The 16,561-nt window shown below is 39.6% G+C and overlaps 1 protein-coding gene across 2 annotated transcripts in view; it reads right to left on the bottom strand.

Moving 5' to 3' along the window:
* Nucleotides 1–10,171, bottom strand: part of IL6ST (interleukin 6 cytokine family signal transducer) — a 31,834-nt gene extending 21,663 nt beyond the window's left edge. The window contains exons 1-4 of one of the 2 annotated variants that reach the window (XM_066339364.1): nucleotides 10,106–10,171; nucleotides 2,975–3,052; nucleotides 2,286–2,597; nucleotides 377–509 (exon numbers count right to left, since the gene is read on the bottom strand). In XM_066339364.1, coding sequence (XP_066195461.1) covers nucleotides 377–509; nucleotides 2,286–2,597; nucleotides 2,975–3,038 — 509 coding nt within the window. In that variant the 5' untranslated portion in view covers nucleotides 3,039–3,052; nucleotides 10,106–10,171. The remainder of the gene's footprint in view (nucleotides 1–376; nucleotides 510–2,285; nucleotides 2,598–2,974; nucleotides 3,053–10,105) is intronic. The other variant, XM_066339363.1, reaches the window with a different exon arrangement.
* Nucleotides 10,172–16,561: the final 6,390 nt, after the last annotated feature.

Here is a 16,561-nt window from a genome sequence, read left to right on the forward strand (position 1 = left end):
CCTAATCCTCCTACAATGAGCAGGGACATCTCCTGCTTGCTTAGAATGGGACAGAATTGTCAAACCAGAGAAGTGTAGCCCCCTACTATTAGATGCATTGTACTCAAGCCACACTAATCCTGTATTTTAAGAACAGGAAAATATGAGAATACTGTTACTCCAAAACAAGTTCAGCAACAAAAATTCAAGTCTTACAATTACTTGAATGCCTATTTCTTAAACTCTTCCCTTCCCCCTCATACGAGGCCGACAGCAATGCTTCAGAAAACTGGACTTACATTAACAACTCCTCCAAAGAATCAGGAATTTCAAACTTTTGGTTTAGCATAAAAATATTCTTCAGAATTATTTAGACGTTCTATAGAGGGTTACTTACCAGCTGTATCTCAACTTGAACTGAGTATCCAGGAATGTGTGCCTTCCAGGGTCCCAGGTACAATTCATAACATATGTGAATCTTGACACCTGATGCACAATGCAACTTAAGTTCTTTGGCTTCTCTGGGGCCACTGTATAGAAAGAGTTAGCAATCATTAACCTATACACATATTTCAACCCAGTAAGAATCCTTTTAAGTGTCCCACTAGAGTGATTTCTGTGAATATCAGAAGTATTTAATTATTTTTTTTCTAAAGTATGTGGCAAAAAGAGCCGGATACCATCCTGCAATCAAAGTTGAGAAGCTTAAATAGCTGCATTGACAAATAGGCTGCATAAGGATTAAGCACCTCCTAGTAAGAAACAACCAAGACTCATTCTGAGGCAAAAAGCCTTGTATTAACCATCTCTCATCTAAATATATTTTAATTCACACAGAAGAAAATAAATTAATAACCACTACTGAACTGGCACATGGTGACTTTGCCAGTAACCTGAGCTCTAAAGGCAATTTGATAGGTCTGTTCTCCCCTAGCAAGGTATGGAAGAAGCTTGAGTTGCAAACTCATGCAATAAAACTTCGGGATCTTCATCAAAATCCACTGTAGTGTGCAAGGAACTTCTTCAGACATCACCAAAACTATTTTCTTTCCTTCTTAAACTCAAATTATAACATACAAAGAGTTTGTTGCTACCTCCTATACAATCACTATTTACAACAGTATAATGTACTTAGAGAATCATATTTCGCTTTCAAGCAGAGCACTAGTTTCAAAAGAGCAGTCTTATTGCTTTCTTCTGGAATAATTGTATTCTTCTCAAATCTGTTGCTAATTTTTTTTAATTGACAGTATCAAAATACAATAGCTTTAAATAAAAATGCATCTAAAGACTTGTAACATGAATTAAAATGTGGAATATTATCTGTTCATTTACAATATTAGAATAATTTACCTATCCTTATCTTTCCATGTATTTTACCTTTAAAAATATTTTATATTTTATCTTTTCTTGTACAATGTTTACTCCTCAGAAACTGAAATGGAAAACATTACTTTTCTGTATCAGCAATTTTGTAAGTCATGCTAGAAGCACATAATTTTAAATTGTGAATTCAAGCTGGCCTTTTGCATGCAGACCATTCAGCAACTGCAGTACTTTTTTGCCATTACTAGGAGACAACATAATTCATCATCTATATAATGCAATACTTAGGACACTACAACACTTGTCCTATTAGCAGGACACCAAGTAGTTATAAGAAATAGCATATTAAGTTATTCACGGGACTTTCTCAAGACAGTTTCATTAAAAAGCAGTTGGACTGAACCATGCAGGTGTTATCATTCTAGAATAAAAGAAGTTTGTAAGTAGTTAAAAGTATTTTCTTAGGTATAGAGGTAAAGTAATCCAAATAATACGTTCCATCCTTAAGGCAATTCAGGTTAGCTTTAGTGATACAGATGGACTAAATGTTTCTCAGTCCATTAATGAAGAAAATATTTTTAAAATGCTAGTATGAAACCAGGACAGATCACCTAAAAGTATTTCCTCCAACTCTGATACAGAATCAAGAAGTAAGAAAGTAGGAAATTAACATTTCCCATTTCAGTTAAATCCACATCTTTATTCTGTAATTCAAATCTGCTGCTTTTTGTTGTTCCATTTTTTCCTATCTCTACACTGAAATACTCTAGACTATTTTCTACTTTTTAGAAAACTTTATTCAGTGCATATTGAGCAGCTGTGGTGGCATGTAATTTGACAATATTTTGACTCAATTATCAAAGAACTGAGGGAATAAAAGTGCCTCAATACATACACACACATTCTATTGTTTCCATTTTCCCATTTCTCAGAAACAATTTTCTTAAGAACAGAATAAAATGTTAAAAACCGGTACTCACAGCCTACTGTAACTGTAATTCCATAAATGTTCTGTTCCATCTGTCCATCTGCTAAAATGTTGCATGTCAGAGGAGTAGCTAAGGAAGAAGTGTCATTGAATGTCACACTGGAAACTGTTCTGTTTATTTCACGATATTGTTCTTTAGGTACCAGTCTATTTTTAATCTTCCAGATAATCTGACTAGCATAGATATTGCCAAAGTCAAGACAACTCTCATTCAGAATGCATAATGCTGTGAAATTGGAACCAAGGGCCAGTACAGGTGACTCCGGGATGATGTGACCGCATGACTGCACAAGTCCACTTGAAGCTAAAAAGAAAACAAATTTCACAGTTATTAACAACTACACATCATTCTCTAATCATACTGCTGATACATCCCTAGTGCAATGTTAAAAACACTACATGTGTCTAAGCAGCAATTTAAGTAGTTACTTGACAATTATAGAACTGAAATGCATTAGCAGACCATCAGGAAGATCTAAAGGCAAAAACCAGCACAGCATTCTTTAGGCTTTGCAAAAGCATTTTACCAAGCTAGGATAGCTCTAATAAAGAGTAGGTGTGTCTATCCTAACACACCTTGCTTTCTGTCCCCATCCAACAAGTATCTAGATAGGCAGGTGCTTCAGACATCTAATGTAACTAGCTCTATATCCTCTTGTATCTGAGACACAGAACTCTTACCATCAGGAGAACAAATATTCAACACCAGATAGAAGCCACAGGCCACCCAGCTCCGAGAAAACATGCTGCACAGAATTTCTGTAACAAGAGAAATATATATATTTTTAAATTTAAACTATTACTTGTACTTTAGATCAATGTCAAAATCAGATTTGTATTTGACTTAAGGTAACTTCTCACAAGAACATTTATTTTCCTGGAAGCATTTGTATCTTCTCACTTTAGAATGGGCATACTGTGTTTCCATTTCCCTCACTGCTAAAACAAAATCAAATGTTTACTTAAAAAAACTGAGGTTGTTTAAAGCTGCTTTATTGTAAGTTTAAGAAATTTATCAGCTTTAGGTTTTCACACTGTATATGAAAACAAACTTCACTGGTAATTCTGTGGGAGGTTCAGTTATAATACAGGGTGTAACGCTGTGGTTGAGGTTTTAAAATATAACCCTATGAATTTGATTATGGTTATCATACTTATCTAACTTTCAAGGGCATTGATACATACAAAAGCTTCAGACAAGGTTCAGAACAACTTACCACAAGAGTGGTAAGTTACCACTCACTCACAAGTGAGTAAAAATATATTCAGGAATTACAAAGCACAATACTTCCATACCAAGAACTGTGGTCTACTACAGAAAAAAACACTAATTAATTCTTCAAAACTTTACAAGGGAGCTTGCAATTCCCCACAAGCTAGAGTATGTTTTATAACACTGTATTTATTTCTGTACTGCAACACAGCCCACTCATTCTCAAGTTCTGACATTTCTAGAAAACACATTAGAGAAATTGAATCATTCACACAGTAGCTTCCACCCCCATTGTTCTGAAGCCACTAAGTCTGTCCTGGTTTTCTCAACTTACAGTTTTAAAGCAGCCCTAAACTAGTAAAAGCAAGTGATCATGCTCTCTTAAGCATATGAGCTGTAGTATTTTTAGCTACATTTACGCATCTTTATAGGACCAGGTAGATTGGCTTAGTGAAATAAGGCATTTAGTTCACAAGCTGATTTCTAGAAGCAGACTTCATACTATTCTTACACCTAGAAACTAAACATAGGCTCTTTAGGTTTACTAAGATTTGAAGTGAGATGGCCTACAGTAATACTGTTTCTGAAGTTGTATTTTCCTTCTTTGGAAACTGAGCATTACCCAACAACAGGAAACTCAAAGTTTTAAGGGAATTCCGCAGTATTGCCTAGACAGGAAAATTAATAAAATAAACTTACTACTATCAGAAGAAGAAGTAACTGCAATTTATGACAGTAAACATGCCTTTGTTTTGATTGCATGTAATTTACTTTATAATGACAGAAGGACACAGGGCATTTCACATATGTAAGTAAAACCAGACACACATTTAAGCATGGGTCACTACCAAGCCAGAACCACATTCCTTACACATCAACACAACTAAGTCATGTTTTCATTACAAATCATTTCTTTACAGTGTAATGTAAAGAAAATCTATTCATAGGAACAACTAAATGAAAGCAAATCTCAAACATTTATAGTAGGCTTTGTAGGATTTGCCAACCTAGATGTCTTACAGTTAGAACTAAAAGAAAAGCCATCAGAATCACCCAGCAGTATCTTTATTTGCTTCTATACTTGTGAGTTCATTGCCCAAAGCCCACCAAAATTTCTTAAATAGAAACTTTATAGTAGCAACATGGCTGTCTGAAAAACTTGACAAATCTATTGACGAGCATTTGTTTATCACTGGGAGTTTGCTGGTTTGTTGTTTGACTAAGTCACATGCCATTTGTCACCAGTCTGCAGCTATATGGCATTGAGAACCAAAAAACTATTAATTTTTCCTATGTTCTATTTAATTACTCTCACTGGGTTGGATATTAGAACCACTACACTGCTCTAAATGCAGTGTGTATTTGGATATTTATTACAAGGATACAGTAAAAGAACTATATTTTTGTTTATTTTGGAAGTAAAATATCCAATATCTGAAAAATAAGGTTCCTACCCACATACGAATTTCTGCATTTAAAAAACCATCCCAACTAGTTTGACACTTTTTATAAATTTTCATGGTGAATACAAGCCAACTCCAAAGAATATTATTTTTTAGTTTAAATCATTAAATAAAAACCAGCACATAGAGATCTACTTTAATGACTTTACTTATGCTAACACTTATCAGAATACTCTTTGTTAACCAAAGAGTATTGAGCTCTAAAATGGATAGACCTTAGGATCTGTTATAAGCAAGATTCATTTAAATTATTTAATCAGAACAACGTGAGTTGTAGAAGATCTGAAATTCATCAGAAGCCTGAGACCAGCTAGGTGGGAAGAAGCAGGAGCTCTGCTTCACTGCTTCAGCTCTGGTAATTGCCAAAAGCTGCAAAACAACAGCAGAAGCATCTTTCACACTGAACAGGAAAGAATGAAACAGATGTAAAAAGGAAAGTTTTTAAAACGTTTAATTTCTCTCCCATTTGCTATTATTATTCATGCCACCTTAGAACAATGTCAGGGTCATCCAAGCTATCGCATCATTTCAAAGTTTTCTTTTTGGGTCATTATTTATTAAAGTCAAACTGTATTTCCACAAAACTATTCACTGATTTTCACACCAGCAGGTATTAAGTATGGCTCAGGTTATTAAAAACATACTGCAAAGCAACAGAAAGAATAAATAAAAAGCAATAACCAACTTAATAAGTAAACAGTAATACAAAATTAGCACACATTTTGCCCTAAAGTACGATTTTTTCACTGGAAATTAAAATTAAATTACCATCTTTTTCTATCAATGCCATTTCTACATTCAACTGTCTTCAAGACTTGAAAAACATTTCAGTTGTTCCAAGCAGATTTATTCACACAGAAGAGACTGAAGTCCAAATCCCTACTACTCTGCACTTTGGAAAGCTTAGCAATTATTTTCAGGGAGCAGATAAGCCCTCCACAAATCATACTACTTGATTCCACTGCAGTCAGCTCCTGAAAGGCACGAGAATGGCACTTCATGCTCCATCACCTGCAAAGGAAATTTATGTGGAAAGTCCACCCACCTACAGTATGGGAACCAAGCAGCTGAAACTACAGTGTCAGTTTAGCATATATCTGCTTTAGGCTGTTCTGATGTATTTTACTCACCCCCACCCCCTGCTGATCAATGCCGTTTGAAAAAGACTGAAGCTACACACCTCCAAACCCACAAAGGGGCTATTACAATCCTTTCTAATGTGTGCTATTTAAAAAAACATTAGTGTCTCTGGCTTTTACAAGACTGATTCTTAATTGAAATTTCGTTCTAGGGGAAAGATACACAGTTACACTAGACACTTCCATCCATCTTGCCTACATGAAAGCCATAAAAGAAATGAAAAACAAAATAAATGGTGATATTTAAAACTAACAAAACAAGCAGCCATACTTCATATTAGAATGAGGAAATACTTCTATGCAAACCAGTGTTTTCTTATTTGAGTGTGCAAAAATGCTCAGGTGAAATCACTGCAGAAATCCTGCATATAAGCTACACCAAACCTTCAAAGATAGGATCATCATTCAACAGTAATGCTAAATAATAACTGTTCATCATTAATGATTTTAAGTCAGACTAAGCTGTTAGTCTAGACAACAGAAAGCTCAATAGTTTCTTTCAGTCACTATGCACAGCTCAGCACAGATTTTATGTTTTACTGACTGGTACAGTGTATATACATCTAAGGTGAAAGCTGAACCTGATGCTGAACAAACACTGAAACAGCTAGTCAGTTCAGCTGCTTTTTTATTAAAAACGAAAACAAAACAAAAAAGAGCAAAAAAACCCACCCCACAACAAACCAACCAAACAAAAAACCACAAAAAAATCCCATACACAAACAAACAAAAAAACCCAAACATTAAGAGCCAAATCAACACTTATCTTTATTATGCAGTTGTTCTTAGTGTGGATCACTAAGTGAACAGCCAAGGCAGACAGAGAAAGAAACTGACTTCAGAAATTTGCCAGGTTATTCTCATGGATTAGCAGCAAAATATCAAAATCCATCAAAATACCACTGAGTAAAAAACCAGCATGGCCAGTTTAGAATGCTGCTGGTGATAGTCCTTAACTCACAGAAAATAAATTACCTCAAAGAAGAAAAAACTGTTAAAATGCTGTGATTATTTCTGTAAAGACAGACTGATAAAACTCGTATGTCATGAGATCATCCTATTTAATCTCCAAATCAAATGGAACTTCTATTATTCTTCACATCCTGCAGCCATTTTGAAAGGAAAGCATTAAGCCTTTATGTCTGATCTGTAAATTGATGCTTCATGCAGTCTCTATGAGAAGCTAATAACAACCCTAAACCCAAACCTTATACACACAAAGTAGCACCAGTGTTGAGTTTTAAGATCAACCTGTGACTAACAGTTTGTGAAGAAGTATCAAGCTTTCATGCAAAATAGGTATCACAACTTATTCTAAGAAAGAGAGAAATCTTAAAAATCCATCTTATTTTATAAATCATGAGATCTGCCCCAAAATGAACACAGGGATATGTCATTATATGACATGTATAACAAATTGCTCAGTTTCAGAGAAGTGGCAATTCCTGTCCAAGTGACCTACGAAATCACAATGTCAGTTTAAGAAACTAAAGCTAAAACAACATGTACTTGCCAGCAAAGCCAGCTTGGAAGCCAGGAAGTACAGATAACACCACAACCACCACAGGAAGGTGTCCAGTCTATTAAGGCTCATCATCACATCAATCACAAGAGACCAAAGGCTGCAGGGAAAATGGATTTCCAGAAATTCCTTAGAAAAGATAAGAAGACCTATGTTTACAGCTTCAAGAGGTAATTTGTCACAAGGAATCCACATGGCTCAGGCAGACAGAACCAGATGATTCACAAAGCAGCTGCTACTTGATGTTTTATAACAAGCCAGACTGTAGTTAAAGACATCTAACTATCCTCATGGAATTTTGATTACTGAAACAGTTACTGCTTTCTAATCAAGCATATTTCATCTGCAAGCTTCCTTCCTTCCTCCAAGCTTACTTCCTTCTTGGAAATATTTATGGTTTTATGTCAAAAAGCACCAGACACCTCTAAAAGAAGCACTTAAAATATTATGTGACATTATATGAACAAAATAGTCTGAAATGTATTTCTGTATTTAAAATATCTACATTCAAAGGACATCTCTATCCCTTTCACCATCTAAGCAAGTAATTTTTCTGCATTACTTATTCCTCTGTCTCTAGAAGAAGGCTTATCCCTGGAGTTTCAGTGGAGGTCTGAGAACAAAAAAATGTAAAGAAAAAAGGAAAACCAAAATGGGTATGCAGTTTAAAATTACTGAAATATCTAACTAGAGGCATCAAGTATTAGCTTGCAATAGTTGAGTCCTTTCTGATACCTTCTTAAATCAATTTCTCTGAAATACTTCAGAATTTTTTCACAGCTAGCAAGTAGTTTTAGTCCAAAAATCAAATTGGTTTATACAAAGTAATGTCTTAGCACTCCGTGTTCTCATTTTGAAATCAAGCCTTCCAGACTGATCACAAGCAATGCTGCTTCTCGTCCACACAGTTCTTACTAATACCAGAATAACTGATGAAAATATGGCCAAAAAGTAAACTTAATTTCACACACTTGTGCTAGTGCTAATCCTCCAGACAAGCAGCATGGGAACAGTTATCTCCATCAGGTGTATTCACTTATAGATGTGCATCTATCTTTCTCCTCAGCCAAAAAGATTCATCAATAACTTTACTTTAAACCACATTTCCAAACATATAAACAACATCCGAATAATTACTTCAAACGCTCAACGTCTAGGAAGTAATCTCAAATTTTCATCACCCACACTTACATTCTTACTGTGCTACACAACACATAGAAAAAAAATCTGTTCAGAAGTTACATGCTTCGAACAGTATATTTTATGTTATTATGCCACTGAAAGTAACAGCATATGGGAAGTATAAAGGTTATATTTTTATAGAAAAGAGAGTGAAAGAAAAAAGACCTTAACTCCCAACAGTATCTAACCTCTTCTTCCCTTTCCCCTTCCACCCCTCTCTGACAGATCACTAATGACAGAACTATAATTCCACATAGTTCTATTACCTGGTAGCAGAACTACAACTATGTGTAGAACTATGCCTTCAGAACGCCTCAACAGTAATAATCAGCCACCAACTAGCAAACCCCTAGTCAGCCTAAAATAAGCATAAGAACTGAGACTGGGAATTATTCCCCTCAATCCTGCCAACACACTTGGCAGACTGCTTTCCTTTGTGCCTCAGTTTCATCATCTGAGAGACGAAAATAATGATGCCGATTTTTGTTAGGGGAAGCATCGGAGCCCCAGTACAGCGATGACTAGAGCGCAGGACCACAAGGCAAGTAACCAGACGGCCACTGTACCCGCTCCTCCCGAATTCCTCAGGGAATCCCCTCCAGTTACTGGGACCCGCAATAATACGAAGCGTGCGTATCTTTCAGAGCGGCAGTTTCCTACCATCTACACGCAACAAGAGCAGTCAACTTGGGGTGACGGCAACAAAACGCAAATCTCTTCATCAAGGAAATGCCTGTCAGTGGCACAGCCGCGCTTATCTGACAGCCGAAAAATCCGAAAGACGCGAGCCCCGCGACGATGGCGACACGTTTGCCAACTCAGGCGGCCGGCACTAACCACCACCGCTCTGGGGGAGAGCGCAGATAACCTTCAGCCTGACCCTCCGCGGCAGGGCTGCGGACGGCGCCGGGCGGAGCGGCCCGCGAGGGGCTCGGCACCCCCGGGCCTCACGGCGGCGGCCGCGGGCGAGGCCATGTTGCGCTCCGAGCGTCACCGCCGGGCAGCTCCGCCGGCGCCGGCCAGGGGAGGCTGGACGAGACGAGACATCGCCGCGGGGCACGGCTGGCGATCGGCCCGGGAACCGGGTGGCGCAAGGGTGGCGCAAGGCTGCCGCCCACCCCGGCCCGTCTCCCGTTCAGCCCTACACAAATACCGCGGTGCCCCCGCCCGCGGCGCACGGCCCGGAGGGAAAGGACGGCCCAATGCGGCCCTCGCCGGCGGACGCCCCTCAGAGAGAGGACCCTGGGGAGGTGGAGGGGAGCCCCGCACACAGCCGTACACCCCAACCCTTACCCGGCGCCGCCGCCTGCGCTCCGCGGCCGCTGCCCCTAAATAGCGGCACCGCCGTCTCGCGCCATCGCGCCGCCGTCCCGCACGCGCGGCCCCGCGCCCGGTCACGCTCCCGCCCCGCCCCAGCCCCCGCGCGCCCTTCCCTCCTCCTCCACCCACACCGCCATTGGCCCGTTGTGCCCGTGACGTCATCCAGAGGGCGGGGCTGCAGGAAGGGGCGGGGCTTCCCGTAACGCGGCGGCCCGTGCCAGGAGCCCGGGGGCGCGGGGGGCGCGCGCAGGGGGCGGGTGCGGCGGCGGGGGCCCTGAGGGAGGCGGTGCCCCTCCCCCGCATCGCGCCCTCCGCCCGTCGGCCGTGACCCGCGGGCCCCGCGCGCTTCTCCCGTCGGGGTGCGTTCTAGTTCTGCGCGGCAGCCGCGGGACGCTCGGCTGAGGACGGCCGGACCCTGCCCGGGCCGCCGGCGTCCAGGCTCTGGAAGCTTCTCCTGGCCCTCGCCCGGCCGGGCCTGCGCGAGCGGCGCGGCGGGGGTGTTGTCCTGAGCAGGCCTGAGGAGCCAGCGGCCTTCCCCGCGTTTCGCAAGACTCCCTTGGGAGCACGGGCGGCTGGAGAGTGCTCTTGACGACAGCTGCGGTGCTAGCAGAGCGCTGCGATCCAGAGCAGTCTCGATGCTTCAGTCCCTGAAAATCGCTCAGGATTCCAGTCTCTCAAAGGGTGTTTGTGGAAGGCTAGGCTGTTAAGGAATGGTCCTTAGTATAAATTCGTTAATATGATTTTCCTTGGAAATTTCTTCCTTCAGTAACTCTGAAAAACTACATTTGTAAATCAGACAGAATCATGTGCTCTAAGATGCTTTCTTCATTGCAGATTAAATTTTTTCCAGTTCATGAGTAAGATAGAACACATATCAGTGTCATGCCACAAATTTGGTGGTGTGAGTGTGAAAGGAGGCTGTTCTGGTAAGGAAAGTACCAGACATCACTGATGCATGCCTGAGTTTCTTCCTGCCATATGCTTTAGAGTTTTGCCCCTTTGGTTCTTAAATTATATGTGGGCTCAAGTAGGATATGAGGTATATTACACTTCTAGTTACATCTGTCAATGAGTGGGCAAATTGGCTAGATAAAAAAAGACATCTTGTTCAATACCCTGTTTCAGGCACTGGATGCTAATAAGACAAGATTTGGAACTTTGGAAAAAGACAGTGGAACGTAGTCTGTTTCTCACAGATTTAGTGCCAGTCTCTGATTATGCTTGCTGTACTGTCTAAGATGGCTTAATATCCAACAAAAATGTTGTTGCTAATTCTGAAAATACTGTATTTTTTCTGTGCAACAGAGTAAAGCTAGATGGACACTTCTAAATGGCCATTTAGTTGCTCTGCATTCCTAACAACAAAATTTTTTGTACTTATATAAATCCGGAAAAGCATTTATCTAGGCTGCAGAATAAATTTACTATATGCCCCTGCTTGCAGCTGATGCTGTCTGGTAACCTTAGATACTGTAGATACTGCTGTTTTCTCCCACTGGTGGGCTCTACGGTAAAAAGACTCAATCCTTTCCACTTTCTCCTACAGGACTTTAGGTGTTCAAACCCTTCTTAAGGTATCAGGTTAAATGACACCTGGGGAATAAGTTTCATAGTTTTTTTCAGTACAGAAAAAGCATTACCGTTGGTCACTTTTGCTTTCTCACCAGATGGTGATTACTATGTGTTTACATTGATTCTAGGTAACCATTTGAGACTGTACGGGTACAGTTTGTATAATTGATAGATTTCAGTGTGTGTGGAGGTGCTTGCTTCAGCATCCTTGAAAAATCAGTGTTTGGCAACAAAACTTTAAGTAGAACCAGGCTCTAACTAGAAGGACAGAAAAAAGAATGTTTTTTTCTCTTGTTTTAGCATGTCCTCTGTCTCTTGTACGATCACTTGAGTTCTGCTGCTAAACAGACATTCCAGGAGTAGACTCTCCACTCTCCTCCCCCCAGCCTCTTATGACATTCTTATTCTGAAATCCTATGGCCTCAAGCGATTTCTGGTATATTGCCAGAACTTGTAGAGCAGCCTCCCACCTCCCTTCAAAACCAGTCCTGTGACAGGCTTCACTTACATGTGACATGCACTGTAACTCTTCAAATAAGCAAGAGATTGTGTTTTTCACATTTATGGAGTCAGTGTAAAAGTATGTACACATATCTGAAGTTGTGTAGAAAACCAAAATAATTTGTTTGCAACTACTTAATTTTTCTGTATTGGCACAAAATGCCATTTATTCATTAACATGTAGTTGCCAAAAATCTGATTGTTCTAAGACACCATTTTCTGGTGCAAGCAGGTAAAGGTTAAGAGCATTGCAATTGCCACTGGGTAGAATCAGGACATTTGGGATCCCTGGTAAAGAAAGAATTAAGCTGTTCAAGCATGTTGTGAAGTCCCTTTTCTGCACATGGATGATTTCCTGGAAAGACTCTTTAGTTTGATTTACTGCTTCATAGTCTTCCCTACTGAGACATGTTATACAGCTTTATACTGTACTGTATATGTATGCAGTATAGTACTGGTATATAGGTAATATAAATACCAGTTATTTAAACTTTAAAATACTGAGAGAAATGAAAAATTCTGACAACGTTTTTAAAATGTTCCTGCCAGCTAGACTTTTAATCTGCACATTGAATCAAGCATTATATGAAATGTTTATTTTATATATTTCATTAATATTTGGGTAAATATGAGGCAAGAATACAAGAAAGCTAGTTGTCAGGAATTGGAAGATCTTTGATATCAATTACCCTTTGCTTATTCATGCTGCAATTTATATTCATTCCAACATAGTGCTCTCATCAGGGCTATATAGGATATTTCCAAGCTCCTGTGATACACAGTTAGGATATCAGTCAGTAAAGCATGCCTTCACATCCTCTGCTTTCTCAGTCCCAGAAAGGAGACAGCTGGAAGTGTAGAGATGGACACTTGAAAACCATGTAGCTGTTCAGCTGTGGGAGCAGAGATATTTTTGGAGAAGCTGTTGGAAATTGCTGGGGAATAAACTTGTACCACTCCATGGATATTTTCAGTGGTTTTGTAACAAGTGAAAAAATTTGCCGTCTGTGCAAAATCCACTGAATCTTACAATAGGTGAGCCACAGAGAGGAAAAATCATTCTGGAATGTATTATTATCTTGGTATAAGGACATGGAGCATCCTAGAGATGCATCAGGGCTGTGAAAACATTGCTCAGTCTGACTACATGTGGGTTTTTTTTCTTGGTAATGTGTCACTCTCAGAACAAGGATGTTGGGAATGATTCTCAATACGGGAGAAGCTGAACAACAACACCCTTTAATGGCAATGTTCTGACCCATGGCAATGTTCTGACCCATTCCAAGATATTTACTGTGAGATGGGTGAATCACTATATAGAACTGTTTGCCTGGGAGGTTGGTGAAACATCTGAGCCTCTTGCCAAAGTGTTGATGTTGTCTCAGCTTGTATCACTTCTCCTGAGGTTGAACTTAGGATCTCCAATGTTTGATGTTCTTTAATATGAAGAGGAGTCACTTTATTTTTTCCTCCTTTGGCCTCAGTGGTGAGAACAGTAGCAGACACAGTCTTTGAGGCCACAGTCTTGTAGGTCATAAAGTCATGGTCAAGTCCTCTTAAGAGATAAGGAGGAGACAGCAGCAGGGAAAAATGGCTGATGTAACGGTTGGAAATGATTTAATGACAGTTACAGGAGTTCACAGCCTTTTAACTTACCAAACATGAGTAGCTCAGTGGCAGCAAGAAATGTACTTAATAATTCATGACTTCCTCTTGAGGGAGATGGGAGCATATTGCTTTTTTTTTGAGAGCAGGTAGGTGTTTGCAATTTGTGTGACAAACAAGTAAAGTTCACTGACCCACTATGGCAACCTTGTATGTACAGCTGCATACCTGATGGCATCTCTTTACAAGGGAATGAATGATGCATGTTGCAACAGGACTCATCTCGTTCTTTAGCTTGCCTATGCCCAGTGAAATGTAATAAAACTTGAGACTCTGGACAAGACCTTGCAAAATTCAGCCAGGGTCTGTAGAGCTCCATCAGGACTTCAGAACTTCAGGAGAATCTTGGAAGGAGCTAGGAATGGGGATAGCTGACTCCTTCATGTATGATATGCTTGATAGGAAAGCTTTGGATTGCTGAAGAGGGCTTTCATTCTGATTCTCAGGAACAGGAACGGTAGCAGCAGGGTGCAGAAAGTGTATAAAACAGAAAGGAGATTGGTTATAGCCCACTTTAAATTAATGGAACATCTAATGGAACAGTGTGGAACCTAGCAATCTGCTTGTTTTTCTGTGATGGAAATCACAGAACTAAGGATATTTTAGACCTAGACTGGAAGCTCTGACTGATGGAGCATGTTTCTAGGGGGTGTTTTTAAGGAAAAGATAGTGGGTAGGATAATCAGAAAAAAAGTGGTCTGGTATTTACTGGAGGAACAAGACCAAAAGTGACATCAGAAAAAGGAAAACAAATACAAAATTTCAGTGAAGATAAAAAAGGATAAAATTGATCAAACAGAAAAAATGGTTAAGTCAGAATGAGCAATGCAGTTCACTGAGAAGAAATCAGCTAAGGTTAGATGAAGGTGTCATGCTGCAGTCTCTTACACCACATGGGAGAACTGCCCATGAATATAGTATGCTTTTGGCAGCTGCTGGAGCTAAAATGCCTTCAGAGTAATCCTGCAACAAACAAACCAGAATGTGGATGCGTCCTTAAGGCAGAACTCTTGGGCAGTGAGTAAGAAGACCCAACTAGGAGTAGCAGAAGATGATTAGAAAGAAAATGACACCTCAGATTGACTGGAATTATGTTTCCTACTTGGCTGCAGATTTCCATGAGCAATATAGCCAATAAAAAATATGCCAGAAAATGTAAGTCAGTACTTTTTTTCCAAAGTAATGAACTATTTGCACAAAATAAAGTAATGTGTGAAGAACAGCTGAGCTGGGCCTAATTATTTGGGCTGACAAAAGACATGCTAGCAATTGAAAAAGGCATTCTGAAACCAAGGCTGTGGTTCAGTCTACTCTGTTACAGGAAGCCAGTCTGTCTTGTATCAGTGTAATTGTGCAGTCATTTCTGATGTCAACCTTTTAAAAGATACAAGGGTGGCACTTTTGTCCTTTTCAGTGAGCAAGGGAACAGTTCTAGTCAGGCAAATTAGCACTGGCCATGGTAATCCAGGCCTTCCCTTGAGTCTTGGGCAGGCTGTAACAAGGTTCTAGGTGGTGCAAAACCATGGATGTTCCTTTTCAGATTGTATGATCACTGGCATACAAGGTGTAAGAATCACAAATGGAGTTTGTGTTCTTGGTCCTCAGCTGCAGAGAAAGCACAGGGATGCCTAAATCTGTACAACACTGTAGTTGCTCCATTTAGTCTTAGCCTCTCCAGACTAAGGCTAAAACTTGTCTGTGTGAGATCTGGTGTTAGTGGAATGACTCTAAACACAAAGAGTATGTAAGAGTTAAGCTGTAATTGGAAATGTTGGCTTTCTGATACTACAGCTTGTGAATTCTCACTAAAGAATGGTAGAGACAGATTTAAGAAACAGTATATGTGTAGCTTACAGATGGGAAATATGCTGCAGGCAAACTACTGACATGTCTTTTTTCCTTGCTATACCTGGTGTTCTACACTATACCACTGAAATCAATACTGTGAGATACCACTTGATTGCCAGGAAGTGAGCTATCAGAAGTGATAGATAATTATCTCGAAGTGACATGTTTTTTTAAAAAAGGCCTTGACAGCATTGTGCTTCAAGTTTTCTGCTTGAACTGTTAGAAAACACAAAAGGTTGGAGCCTGTTGCTACAAGTAAAGACTGTGGAATTCACGGGAAAGTACATTCTCATCACTAACACTGAAGCTAAGTTAGTATTAGATAACCCCACACTGACTGCTGCCTTATGGTTAAATTAGGTAATGCTATTCAGAGTAATTAAGGATATACTGGTAAAGTATATTCAGTCCTGAGTACTTTACTGATAATATCATCAAAATGAATGCTTTTGTGAGAAAGAGTAACAACTTCGTATCATGAAGGAATGAAGACCTCAGAATATGAATAATTGGAAAAGCAGCAACAAAATTCAACATGCCAGGTATATTTGTGTAAATGTGCAACTAAGAGATGCGGAAAGGAATATAGGGTTTTTTTACATGAAATTGTATAGAGCATAAAGTAAATGACAGAATGAAAGAGGAAAAAGGAGAATATTGGGGTTTGGTAATAATTTCTAATTGGTGAGACAGTATACTAGATAGATAGATAGATAGATAGATAGATAGATAGATAGATAGATATAGTATAGCTTCCATCAGCCACAGGACTAAATAATTTCAGTCTGCAATGAAGTAGTGCCTAGGAAGCTTACATATTCACTAAAAAATTAAAAGAAACAG

This window comes from Sylvia atricapilla, chromosome Z, assembly GCF_009819655.1.
Source record: "Sylvia atricapilla isolate bSylAtr1 chromosome Z, bSylAtr1.pri, whole genome shotgun sequence".
Taxonomy (NCBI): domain Eukaryota; kingdom Metazoa; phylum Chordata; class Aves; order Passeriformes; family Sylviidae; genus Sylvia; species Sylvia atricapilla.